The sequence below is a fragment of the Camelus dromedarius genome, chromosome 31 (genome assembly GCF_036321535.1).
Source record: "Camelus dromedarius isolate mCamDro1 chromosome 31, mCamDro1.pat, whole genome shotgun sequence".
NCBI classification, from domain to species: Eukaryota; Metazoa; Chordata; class Mammalia; order Artiodactyla; family Camelidae; genus Camelus; species Camelus dromedarius.
The window spans coordinates 23,521,077-23,534,884 of NC_087466.1; the positions used below are offsets into that span (position 1 = coordinate 23,521,077).

General features: G+C 52.2%; 1 protein-coding gene across 6 annotated transcripts in view; it reads right to left on the reverse strand.

Moving 5' to 3' along the window:
* RIMBP2 (RIMS binding protein 2) overlaps positions 1–13,808 on the reverse strand; it is a 236,167-nt gene that overhangs the window by 74,231 nt on the left and 148,128 nt on the right. For 3 of the 6 annotated variants that reach the window (XM_064481314.1, XM_064481316.1, XM_064481315.1), the window contains 2 exons: positions 8,966–9,088; positions 8,553–8,744 (listed from right to left, as the gene is read on the reverse strand). The exons of 1 other annotated variant lie outside the window; for it this stretch is intronic. In XM_064481314.1, the coding sequence (XP_064337384.1) occupies positions 8,553–8,696 (144 nt within the window). In that variant the 5' untranslated portion in view covers positions 8,697–8,744; positions 8,966–9,088. The remainder of the gene's footprint in view (positions 1–8,552; positions 8,745–8,965; positions 9,089–13,808) is intronic. 2 more of the 6 variants (XM_064481320.1, XM_064481324.1) reach the window with 1 other exon arrangement.

Genomic DNA, 13,808 nt, shown 5'->3' on the forward strand with positions numbered 1-13,808 from the left:
GCAATGGGCAACCACACAAGGACCTGGACTGGGCACAGCATGGCCGGACTGATGCTCGCGGAAGCCACAGTGTGGAGGGAAGAGTGGAGCGGAGCCAGAGCAGAGGCAGGAAGAGGTAGGAAGCTAGGAAACTCTAACACAACCTGAGGGGGAGCACGCCTCCCAGCCTCAAGCAGCGGGAGTAGAAACGGGGAGACGCAGATTGGCTTGGGAGGTATTTGGATGGCTTATTTTAAATAAACAGGACTGTTCATGAACTGCACAGCCAGGACGAGGGACCAGGAATCGCACGCCTCTGGACAGAGCAGCTGGGCAGATGATACAGCTGGGAAACAGAATCAGACCTGGCTTCTCATTTCAGGACCTGTGGGTCTGTGTTGAAACAGAGTTTACCTCCTGGCCATGTGCTTTCATTTATCCAAAAATGATCATGGAACCCTTACTCCACGCCAGATGCCTGATGCTTGGAAGGGACTAAGGAGTGAGTCAAAGATCATCTCTGCTCTTGCGAAGTTCACATTCTGCTTGGGAGGCATATGCAGAAGGCACACAGGGAGTCTGGCAAGCACATGAGGACCTCAGAGACCAAGAGGAGATAGGGAAGCGGGGGTGCAGGGGCAGCAGCGGGGACTCCACTCGAGCCGGTCAGGGAGGTGACGTTTTAGCCGAGGGAGCTGAGGGAAAGGGGCAGATCTGGAACAAGTGAGGTGGTCCCCTGCTGTGGGTTCAGCTGTGCCCCCTAAAACGGCGTGTGCACCCCTCACTGGACTGCACCCTTGGTCATTAGATGCGGACCTGACTCGTTCTGTAATCACTGCATTCAGTTCCAGTGAACATCACGGCTGTTTCCGCCGGTACAGGTCACGCTACAGTGAATGTCCCGGGGACGTACCGGAGGCTCTGCGCCTTACGTGGGCTCCCAGCGCGGAGACAGCAGGGGAAGGGGAGGCGCACGCTAACTGTACAGGCCCAGGCCCGGGGAGGTGGCAGCCATTCACCCACGCCCCACTCCTCGCGGGCCCTGGGCACCATCACTCCTGAACGCATCTTAACCTGACGGAGGGAACGGCAGCTTAATGCCGTTTTAATCCACGGCAGAGAGCGAAGTTGAACACCTTACATGCTCAGCAGCTCAGACTTTTGATGGGCTGCCTGGGGCTCCCAGCAGAGAACAAGGAGAAAACCGTCAAGTCCACGGGGAGGGGAAGGGGGCGTCCTAGTCTCAGAATGAGACCCAGATCCGTCCTTTTGCTGGATGCAAATAAGACACACGTGCGTCCCACAGCACCAGCCAATGAACCGGCAGTGCCTCTTACCAAAACCTCTCCCCGTGGAGACGGGAACAGAGAACGAAGCTTTGAAAGCAATGCATTTCCTGTTTCTTGCCAGTCTCTGAACATCCAGATAATGCTATCAGCTGCCTGGATCAGGCGCATCAAGGGTTTTGCTGGAGACGGAGCCTTAAACATTATTCTCACGTCCCAGAGAACCCTGGAGGGCTTTATTGGAGCTCGACTATCAGAACTCAGAAAATGAACTCCAAAACCTTAATTAAACCTGACAATGACCGCGGGCAGGTTTGTATTCATAGGTGTAAGGATGAGTCTCCATGCACAGATACAATATAACGGAAGGGCCAGAGAGGAGGAGCTGGAGACAAGGGAAGATTAATTGTCACTGCCAGAGTTACTTATTAATCCCACATAATCGGCTGTTCATCAACACAAAATAAGCCTCAGATTATCTGCGCTGAAACTGACTAATCTGTTGATCAGGAGAACAAAACCTGGTCCCGAATACTACCTTTGTCTTTGAATTATAAACTATAACATGTTGTTTAACTCATCAGAAATGTTCTGTATACTCCTGGGTCAGAGTTCTAGAATTTGCGCTGCGTGCTGGTCACAGAACCAGAGGGGGCTGCGAAGTTTTACCTGTAGACCTGCCGTCAGCCTGGCCTGTCACACTTGGACAGAGTGCTCAGGGATCCTTGACGTCAAGGAACAGGATGGTCCTGTTTAAGTCATGATTTTTCTCTAAATTCAATAAAAATCAACGTTGAAATGCCTCCCTCCACCATCTTACTGGAAATGTCCGAAAACTTAAAAGTGGTCTGGGGCTTGCCGGTGGGTCAGTAGGGCTGGGAGGGGATAACACGCTGGCAAATTCCTCTGTCTCTCTCTCTCTCTCCAGGAATCAGGAACTTCTTTGCCAGCACAGCCACACTCACAGGTTCTGGGTGGTTGTGAATCTGGGGGACACCGTTCACTTCCCCTGGCTTCCCCGCGGCTGCAGTGCCCGCCAGGCTCCAGAAGCTGCCCTCAGGCCGCGGGTGGACAGCGGCCAGCACTGTTGGTCTCTGTGCCTCACCCCCCGGCCGGTCCCCCAGCCCACACCTCTGTAAGCGCTCGCTGTACTGGGCTCTCTCAAAGTGAACACTTCGAGTGTGCCGCTTGTCCCCTGCCAGGACAGCAAGGCTATCCCGTAACACAGGTCTCTCTGCTCCTGACAAACAGCCCATCTCACGGGTCCTGAGCAAGAAGACATGGGGAAGGGTGGCAGGATGTGCTCTGGTCAGAAGCAGAAACCAAAGCTTCACAAGCTCCTTTCCGCTTCACTGGAGCTGGCAGGATGCTGAGCACCCAGAATGCCCTAAACATCCAGCAACAGGAAGTGCACGTGAAAACATAAGGCTCTTCTACGGGACACCTGAGCCTGAGACGCTGGAGGGAAAAATCGTGTGGTTCGCTCCACTTCATCCCAGGCTAGACACTTGTGCCAAGACCCGAGCGGGGGGCTGTCGGACTCGGAGGTGAGGAGCCTGGTGGGGGGACATCCTCGTCTGACGGTCCCCCAGCCGGGGCTGAGCAGACACTGGAAATCACAAACTCGCCGGCGGTTTGCCCTCCTGGAGAATCTGAGTCTCAGCCAGAGGCTGCATTTCACTTGTGGCTGCATTCTGGCGGAAGCACTTGAAGCCCAGAGAAGCAATCCTTCTAGACAGGCTTCCTCGACCACAAGCCTGCACTTTTGCTCCACTGGTCCCCCCCATGGCAGAAGGGGCCTGCCGTGGCAGGCCAGGTCAGGACTCACGTGGTCTCTCGCTCACGCGTGCGTGCGATCACTCATGTACCCAGTTCCGTCGCTGGTGCATGGGCTCACTCATTCACTTTGCATTCATTCATTCATTCAGCTGTTCATTGATTAATTACTCAATATTTTTACTGAGTGCCTCCTTGATGCCAGATTTTGTCCTACACACTGAAACAAAGTCTCTCTCAAGGAGGTTACATTTTTGGAAAGAGAAAACAAACAACACACACACAGACAAAACAAGCAAGATAAGTTTGCTCGGGAGACAACACAATAGGATGACATGGTAGCGACTGGCCTGGATGAGGGCTCCTGGAGATAAGAAGGCCAGGAAAGGCATCACCAAGTAACGGACATGACACCCAAGACTCAACTGGCCAAGAGTCAGAAACACAAAGTGCTGAGGGAAACGGCATTCCAGGTGGGAGAAGCAATAAGTGCAAAGGCCCTGGGGTGGACACAAGTGTAGTATGTTCCAGAGACAGGGAAGGCCAGTGAAGCTGGGCCCAGGCTCTAAGGGGTCATAGTAGGAGTCAGGGGGGAGGGATTCGGTGAGGGGCAGAGAGAGCAGGGTCCTGCAGGAAAGAGTTTAGATCTTCATCTCTGTGTAGTAAGAAGCCATCGGTGAGGGTGAGCAGCCGGGACATGATTCAATTTTAATTCCACTAAGGTGGCTGTGGCTCAGCCCCAGGGGACAGTCAGTCTCAGGAAGGACATACATTCCTGAAGGCTTTGCAAAGCCGAGGGCTCACCTCTTAGCTAAGCAGGGGGGCTTAGAATATTGGCTACCGTACGCAGGGAAGACTTGAGAATATCGCGCCTCCACCTCTCATTCACGCAGCAAACATTTGTTATATGGTTTCTCTACACCAGGCTGGGCACTGGGGATAAACTGTTTAGCAGAAAAGATACAGAAACTGCCATCGTGCTTATAGGCTCCTGGAGGTGACCAGGACAAAAGCAACCCAGACAGCAGACACAGCAAGTGCAAAGGCCCTGGGTGGCTGGAGCGTGCTCACGAGAAGAGCTGAAAGGAGGCAGTGTGGCCGAGAGCAAGGAGGAGGCTGGACCTTCCAGACCTTAAGCTGCCCGGCTCCTCTCTTCATCCTGTTTCTGCAACTCTAGCCTCTGCACTCTCCTCAAATAAGTCAGGCACCCACCCCTCCATCTCAGGCCTTAGTGCTTGCTGTTCCCTCTGCTGGAACATTCTTTCTCCATATTTCTGCACAACACCCTTCCTCCCTTCACCCAGGTCTCTGCCCAGATGTCACGTGGTCATTGAGACCTTCCTAACCACTGAATATAAAGTAAAAAAATTAAAAGGCCTCTGAAAAAAACCAGAACTGTCACCATCTTGCTGTGATGGCGGACTCGCGATTACAGAACCCACAATGAGAGAGGGAGGCAGGCGTCGTCTTCGGCTAAACTGAATTATCGGTACAAAGACGAGTGGCACGTCAGTGACATTTGGAAACTAAAAAGCCAACTAACTCACGAACATGACCAACGGGGTAATTAACAGTTCAGACAGACACTGGATGCGTGCTGGCCCAAGTGCAGAGCCGTGATTACACCATGTCAACATAAAGGAGCATTCTTCATTTACTGAACGGTGTGCCCCTGCTGAGCCCACCACTCTGAGAACTTTGAAGATGGTGGCCGGGAGGAGGCGATACAGTTTAGCTTCTGGCGGTGACCACTGGATGTTCAGACACAAGACACCACGCTTGCTGCCGGAGCATCACACTGCCTCGTGCATCATCTGGTAACTGAACAAAGCCGCTTCCACAGGATTCTCCCCAGTGTGAGGACCGAGGGTTCTCCTGCACCAAGGATCCCGTGGTCACAGTGTACCCTGTCTCCAGCACAAGGTGGTTCCCTGACCCCCAGCCTCCATCCCTAAAGACCCTCATCACAACAGCACATGGCTCCATCTCTCAGAGAAAACAGCCCCAAATTCAGTCTTATCTCTTTCACTAACAGCTTCTGCGTTCTGAAAGAAGAGCTACGCAGCAGTCATAATTCAGTAAGAAGATGACGACACCGTGATTCTGTGAGCCAGTCACTGGTCTCCCTCTGACCAGCAGCTCGCATCTTTGCTTCTCCCAGATGAAGGGCAGGGGCTGGGAGCAGGGCCGTCTGGTCCGGCTCCAGCTGAAGGGATGCTCAGACTGGAATCCTGCACCTCGCAGCTTCCCCTCTGCATGCTCCCCAAGCCTGGACAAGTTCTCTTTGGCTCCCAGCAAATCAGGTTGACTGAAACCAGTTTGGGGGGCTAATTCAGTTCAAATTGATGACACCTGGAGACCAGACACCATACTCTGGGGGTTGTGGGGGAGTCTGGGCGGCTTCTGGAAGTGCAATGTTATCACTGTACCCAAGTTTACAGAAACAACAGGGTTTTCAAAGTCAAGTCAGCTGTGTCTCAGCCCAGCGTTCACCTCCTTCCTTCTCTACTGCCACAGACAGGCTTTACTGCTCAAGGGGCGGAAAAGAGCTGATTCTGAATAACCCTTTTACTATTACGAACAAAATATCAGAAGAAGGTGAAAATCACTGTGCTTTTCAATCAGTCCATACTGAGGCAATGCTCCTTAAACCACAATTACCCCACTTGAAGGTGGTCCTTTGAAAGCAGCAAATTTTGTCCAAGAGCCCAGATTCCAGCAACTGCCTCGGTGGAACCCACACCTCCCTGCTCTTTTCCCTCCCGCTCTCAGCCCCCAAGGCTCTTAGCACCGCGTGTGGGAAAAGGGCAGATCACAGAGGGTTTTGTGAATTTCTGAGATGTTGGCTTTCCTTCCTTCAACTGTGACAGAATCTCCCTCTTGAAGAGGACAAGCCTCTTCTGATCTCCAGGTCTTTTTCTCTCTCCCTTTTCTCATCGAGCCAAGATGCTCTGAGTCAGAGCTCCGTCAGCTTCCAGCAAGGCCCCTCTTCTGGGCTGGCCTAGGAGTGGGTGGAGCAGGGGCAGCGAGCAGAGGACGGAGGCCCTGGGAGGTGAGGGTGGCCCTGGCAGTCAGGGGCTGGGGCCGCGTAAGTGAGCTAGGGGGGCACGTGGAGGGTCCACAGTGTTGCTGGGATTGGATTTCTGTTTGGTCAGTGCTGCTCTGGCTGCCACGTGACAAACAAGACACAACAGCGCAGTGGCGGCTGGTGACCAAGGCGGGAAGGGGGTGGCATCTGCCAGAATCCTGCCCCATGACGCTGTCACCAGTCCCTACAGGGCCCTCACAGCTGCTAACCTCTCCAGCTCTTGCTGCTTTCCTGGTGACAAAGATGACCGTGTCCACTGCTAGCTGCTCACAGGCTGCCCAGCCAGCCAAGGCCCTGCCACCTGGTACCACCCTTCAGACTGGGGTCTCTGTCCCATGGGGCTAAGAGGACAAGCCCACCCAAATCCCACACTCTCCCCTCCTGGACCGCAATCCAGCTCCCCAGACCCTCGAGTTCCCTGTCCTAACGTCCCCAAGCTCACCCCCAGCTCCTGCACAGGCCTCCTCCCCTGTCTGTCCCCTGAGGGCAGACGGCACCCCTGGTCTGGACCCCCAAGATGGGAGGGCTATTTGCAGGGCACCATGGACAGAACCTAGATCCAAACCTGGGGCGTCTCCACGGGTGCAGGGCCCTGGTGATGAGGTTCTAACCCCAGGTCAGACGGAAGGGCGGAGGGCCCCACCATGCCAGTTAGAATGCATGGGCCTTCACCCACTCCAGGCAGGAGGAAAGACTGGCCTGAAGCCCTGTGGGCAGGCAGGAGACGGGTTTGGATAGATGCGAACTTCACTCCCTGGAATTACAAACGGGCCTCCTCTGCCCACAGGCAGGGTCAGTGCTGTTGGTCACTTCCTTAAAATACTCCAGTGGGGAGCAGGCTGAATAACGTCCCCCAAAGATGTCCACCTCCCCATCCCCAGGGTCTGTGAATACGTCACCTTACATGGCAAAGGGACTCTGTTAAGGATGCTGAGATGGGGACACGGTCCAAGTGGGCCCAGTGTCATCACAGGGTCCTTGTAAGAGGCAGGCAGAGGGTCAGAGAGGAGACAAGACGCCAACCTGCCGACTCTGCAGGCCAAGGGAGGGGCCAGGAGCAGGCGTGAGAAGGTGGGGAGGCAGAAAAAGGCGTCCCTAACACCTTCCAAAAAGCGCACTGCTCTGCTGACACCCCGGTTTCCACCCCATCCCACCCGCTCTGGATCCGACCTCCTGAACTGTGAGAGGACATCTGTGATCCTTTCCGTTGTGCCCATCTGTTACAGCAGCAACAGGAAACTAACACGGAGTTTCTCAACCTGGGCACCAGTGACATTTTGGGCTGCTTACTTCTCTACCATGGAGGCTGTCCTGTGCATCACAGGAGGGCTGCCATGATCCCAAGCCTCTGCCCAATAGCCCCCTCCCCATCAGACCCATCAGAAATGTTCCCAGGCTGCCAAGTGCCTTCTAGATGTGTAGGCACCCTGCTGAGAACCACTGCTCCACACTGTCCCCCGTAGTCACTTGACCCCAGCAGACCCTCAGCCAAGCCCCTGGGTACACCCTGGATTCCCAGCCCATCCTCCACTGAATTCACCAAACCCCCACTTTCCCAAGCTCTATGGGCAGAGGTGAATGAAGCACCTTTTGTGTCTCAGAGAACTCACAGTCAGCGGTCACGGCAGGCGCTGAAAAGAATAATTATGTGGTGCTGTCTCATTTCTTTAGGAACGAGGCTACGTTCTAAGTTCAGAGCAAATGGTTAAAAGCCGTGTGGTCAGGGTTAGCCTGGGCCCTTCCTCCAGAGAGGGCGAGGTGGACACAGGAGCGTGTCTCAGAAGCCACCAGCACTGGGCACAGCTCTGCCACCCCGAGAACCACACGAGAAGCACGTGGCCCTCCTTTAGGGCCCGCTGTGAGAGAACAGGTCATCTTCACTCTTAAACTGAGATGTAAGTCACATGCCATACAATTCACCCTCTTAAAGTGGTCATTTCAGAGGCCCTGGTACAGTTCCACGGTTGTGTAATCATGGCACTAATTCCAGAACATCTTCATCACCCTGAAGAGAAACCCTGCACCCACTTCCTGCTCCACACCAGTCCCCGCCAGTCACGAGCCCGCTTCCCCCCGGGGCTCAGCCGTTCCCCAGAGGAGCCAGAGGTGGCGTGAAGACCACTCCCTCATGCAGGAGGGCCGGCGGGCGCAGCAGAGCCCTGAGCCCCACGCTTGTGAAACACCACCGCTTAAAGTAAACTAGGTACCAGATTACAGGACTGCATAGGATTCCTATTTTATTCTTTCACGTTTTTAAAATCTTTTCTCACGATGAGAATTCAATAAAATTTTAACACTCAAAAAAACCAAAAAACCAAAGAATTCATTCCGCTTAACTCAGTGACATCAATAGGAAATCAACCCACCCATTAAACACTGAAGAAGATCCTAGCTCATCAGGAATGCATGAGGTGTCCAATTACCTGCCTCCTGACAAAGCCATTTTCTGACTTAGCTGTTCTCTTTATAACGAAGGTCGTTAACCATCTGAAGGACAGCTTAAAATTCACGAAGTTCGAAAAACCAATGTAGACACCTCTGGTCTTCAACTTAAGCCCAATTTCCATTCAGGAGCACAGCCTACCATCATCTCTCGCTCAGCTGTGTTTAACATCCTAAGGAATGGAAATGCGTAATTGGTTTTACGGGATGGCTTCCAGAAACATTCGAATTTCGTTATTTATTGCTTTTTCTTATACCACAGCACGGGTAAAACGGCCCCAGGAGCCCTGAATGTTGACGATTTTGAGGGTCTCCACCACTTTCCGCTTGGAGTCCCGCAGCCCTTCCCGCCCCGCGCGGACCCCGAGGAGAGCGGACGTGGGAGCTCCCCTACCTTTAGGACCTGTTCTAGGTTCTCCAGCTTGGCTTGGAGCTGGTGTTTCTCCTGCACGGCCAAATCGCGTTCTCTGGTCACCACGGAGAGCGTGTGGTTAAGCCGAGCATACTCTGCTTTCACCTACGAGTAGCAAGCGTGGAGAGAAGGCAGCTATTTCAACGTTTCCCAGCCAGCACGTCACTTCCACTTTAATTTCTTTCGGGACTTCCCCTCCCTCATCCTCAATCAGGGACTTCGTGGCGGGTCTACCCCTGCTGGGGTGAACACGTGACCGAGGGCTGACCAATCAGCATGCAACCTCCCTCCTCACCCCGCCCATCCTCACCAAAGCCGCAGGGATTGGCTCACAACTGGGACTAGGACCCAGGCCTGGCCAATCAGTGTAATCCCATCACCTGGATATAGCGATTGGCTGGGGACCCAGGGACCCGGTCACATCAGTGGAAAAGGAGCTATTGGATTTGAGTAGGAATTTGGAAAGAGACTCTCTCACCCTCTGAACTTGGAAAGTTGAGGACAAAGGCTGGAGTATCATTTGCCATCATGAGGGAAGAACTCACATGAGATCAGAGCCAACAAAATGGGCGTAGAGCCAAGCGATGCAGAGGGAGAAGCAGGTCACTGATGACATGCCTTGAGCACCTAGATCAAGCTGTGCCTGAAGCTAATGTTTCCCTTTCCAGTTGCTTGGGCCAACAGACTCCCTAAGTTCACTTGGACCCATTTGAATTGTTCTGTCCCTCTGAACTGAAAGCCCTAACAGACACAAAATGCTACCCAAATTGCATAGCCATACTAATTCTTTTGTCTAAAAATCTCACCCCGTCTTAAAGTGGATAAAAATGGCAATCAGGTTCCAGTGGATTATAATGATGAGTGCTCCAATAACCTCAGAAACCATATCCATCCACAACCCACAGCCCCCAGCCAGGACCGTGTCTGGAACTTATCTGGGCGCACCACTAATTCTCAATCTCTCCCACGGCCTCTCTGAAACAGATAAGGGCACATCGCTGATGAGAGGTTACCTGATTTATCCTCCATTACTTTTCATTGTGCAGCATATTTTAACTCAACCACAGAATTTTAATTTCTTTCCCTACTCCCAAATGTTACAACATGAATTATGTCTTCAATAATAGACTGTCACAAAGTCATGTTTTTTTAGCTACAAAAGTCCTTTCTGTTTCACATAAAATGCTTTATGTACAGAGTGTTCGTTTAACCTGACAATTTCTGAGGCACAGAAGGAAAGGGAGGATCCCACTCGGCATTCCTAAGTGGAACAGGGTTACAGGGAAGCTGTTATTAAGAGGTCGCAGAGAGGTCTGATTCACAGAAGTACTTTAATGCCATTGTGCTACTGCGGGATGCCTCAGGCAATGAACCTGAGAAAAAATTCAAACGCTCCCTGTGAAAATGTCATAACCAATACAAACTAAGCCCTACCCGAACACGAACCTCAATATCAGCTCTGCCAGAAGCCACCCCCTCGTGTTCTGGCTAATCCAGGAAATTAGACTTGGGAATAGTGTTCGAATGTCGCAAGTCCAGTCTCACACACTAGCCAGTCTAAGCTTTTTGGAACAGAAATCAGATCTTGCCACTCCCTGATGGAAACCTTCCGGGGCTGCCATGGAAATTAGAATAAAATCCAAACTCCTGGGGTGGCCTACAAAGTCCTGTAGCACCTGCCCACCCGCCTCTCTGATCTGAGCTGCTGCTGCAGTGCCACCATGGGCAGCCATCCTCACCTCTTTCTGACCCTTTAACAAGTCAAGCTCATTCCCACCCCAGGGCCTTTGCACGTGCTATGGAAGCCTCCATAGTGGAAGATGCCTACCCATCGCCCACTCCACCCCCAATCTCCGCCAGCCTGGCTCCTCTTCATCAACTGCGCCTCTCCTTCCCAAGGCCCTCAGGGACCAGCCTGCCTGCCTCCACCCCCACCTCTCTGCCCCACTTCATTCCCATGGGCGTTCACCTGAGATCATCCTATGAACTGTTTATGTTTTTCTTGGGGTTGCTCCTCATTAGGGCGTAAGCATCAACCGGACAGGAGTTTGCTTTTGTGATCCAATTCCCTATCATCAGAGAGGAGAAGCAGAACGAACAGCCGAAGTCCACCTGAGTCAGGTGTTCCCAAGAAATCAGACTCACACTTTGTAGGGAAACTGACACGGTTTCAGGCTCCCTTTGCAGAACTCATTTATTTACGTACATTCAGTGATTATCCAGTCCCTTATAAGAGCACAGGGCAGTCAGAATCACCCTCCAAGGGGCACCGACCAGGACTTTGGTCAAGAATGGCCAGTCCCCCAACCTGCAAGGCAGCTCAAACCCAGACGTGAATCTGGAAACTGACTGGCAGGCACCAGATCCGCTCTCCCATAGGGATGTTGCAGACAGTGGTTAGGACAGATGTTAGAGGGTCAGGCCTGATCATAAATCCTGTTTACCCAATGGAGCTACAATGCTTCACTTCTATTGTGGGAAATACTGCGTTCATTGTAGCAACTTAACAGAAAGCAGTAATGTTGGGGGAGAAAATACAAGTTTTATTGGTCTTGAAGTCAGTGCTTTAAAAGGGAGTAGAAAAGGATGAGGAAGAACCTGCAGAGGACTTCTCGGCAACAAAAAGGCTCTGAAAGTTACTGGCATTTGCTCTTTAATAACCCTAAAACACTTCATCTCATACCAAGACTGGTTTTTCATTTCTTGGACTTAAAATTTTCTATCATGTCCCCTTTATGTTTATTGGCATGATTTAGGTCATGTGTCTGGTTTGCAATAACAGAAACCATGTCTTTTGGTAGGAGAGACGAGAGAGGGACAAAGGGGTTGATTTAGGTAGGGGGAAACTGAGGTAGGTTGAATAATGACCCCACAAAGACGTCCACATGCTAATCCTGGAACCTGCAAACGTTACCTTATATGGCAAAAACAAACAAACAAACAAAAAAACCTGAAGATGTGATTCAGTTAAGGGTCTTGAGCTGGGGAGATTGCCCAGGGTTTTCCAGGGGGGACCACTGTAATGACGAGGGTCCTTATGAAAGTAAGACAAGAGGAACGGGGCCAGAAAAGAGAGATTTTAAAGATGCTATCCTGCTGGCTTCGGAGATAGAGGAAGGCCCACGAGCCAAGGAACATGGGACCTCCACAAGCTGGAAAAGGTAAGAACAGGACCCTCCTAGAGCTTCCAGAAAGGATACAGCCCTGCCGATGCCCTGAGTTTAGGACTTTAAACCTGAACAGTCTGGTTCCAGTGTCTCCACAATTAAGACAAGAGAAGAAAAAGAAAGTGTTGGGAACATGAGGTTAAAATTGGCCTGAGAAATCTCAAAGACTGATTTCTCATGTGAAAAAAAAATGTCTTTTGGTGACAACCTCCTCTCTTTCCCAACAAATGAGAACCCTTTACTGTTGCTGGTCACATCACCCCACCGGTCCCCTTACCTCGCCTACACCCGTCGAAACGGTCTCAGTAATGCTCCCTATTGCTTTGGGGGAGTGCCATCTCTTTGCTGCAGGGACCCAGACTGAGACACGTGTGACATCGTTCTCAATGACAGGCGAGCAGGAGTCTCTGGGGGACGATGACCTCACAGGCTTTATAAGAAAAGCAGTGGCTGTCCCAGCTGCAGCGAGGATGTGGCACTCAGCAATGTCGCGGGGACCACAGAAGCCACAGCCCCAGTGGGATGGCACTGCAGGGGAGCAGGAGCCCGCGTCCTCGTCCGTCTCCAGAAGCTGCCGTGGCCCTGGGCTCCGGCTGTCTAGTCCAGGAGAACAATCATGGCCCTGGGTGCTTCCATCACAGCCTGGGTCCCGCTACGTGCAGCTGAAAGAACCCAGCCAAGTGTGCAGAAAAGGGCACCCTCTCTGATTCGGTCCTGCAGACAGGACCGAGGCTTCCAAGTGAAAAACACGCTGTTGCTTCAAATGGGCTGCTGGCAAGGCTGGCCCCCACTTCACTGCCCTGCCTGCCTTTCCAGCCCTGCCGGTGCCCGGAGCCTCCGTGGAGAGGCCCACTGGCTGACAAGCCCCTGGTCCCTGGCTGCCCGGTGTCTGGAGCTCAAAGCTGGTCACTTCCATGAACAGTCCATAGCACCAGACCCACATCCTGTCATAGTGGCACCTGAACTAGAACATTCTCCTGGGAACCAAGCCAGGGTATTCTACTCAAGGGGAAAGAGGTCTCGGAATAGCAAAAAGGATGGGAAGAGATTGTCACTGAGACGTATAAACTCCCCTCCCTGCCAAAATGAAAAGAGAAAGTTCTTAGACATCCAAAGTTAGAAGCCCAGACAATTCCTCCTTCGATGGAAACAACAAGGTCCTACTGTGGAGCACAGGGAACTATATCCAATCTCTTGTAACCGCCTACAGTGAAAAGGAGTATGTGTGCAAGTGTTACTGAATCACCACGCTGTACGCCAGAAACTGACACAGCACTGTAAGTCAACTCTACTTCAATAAAAAATAAGTAAGAATTGGAAAAAGATTTTGTTTTTTAACAAAGGAAACGCAGATAATGATACTCAGATGTTGGGGGCTGCGTGGGGGCCCTCGCCTTCCAGCCAAAGGTAGCTGGCCCCACAAATCCCAAATACCCATGTGCGTCACCCAGTAAACGCCCCTCGCTTTCTCACTGTAAGATAAAGAAGAGGGGGCACCGGCCAATGAGCTGCATGCCCAGCGTCCGTAACTTACTCGTAACTGAGCCAGAATTCCAGGGCACCTCAGGTTTCTGGTCAGCAGGTAAGAGGAGTTCGTAGGTCGTAGGTTCACAGGTCGTGAACTTCATACCACACGCAGTACCGGCTCCAGGACTCGG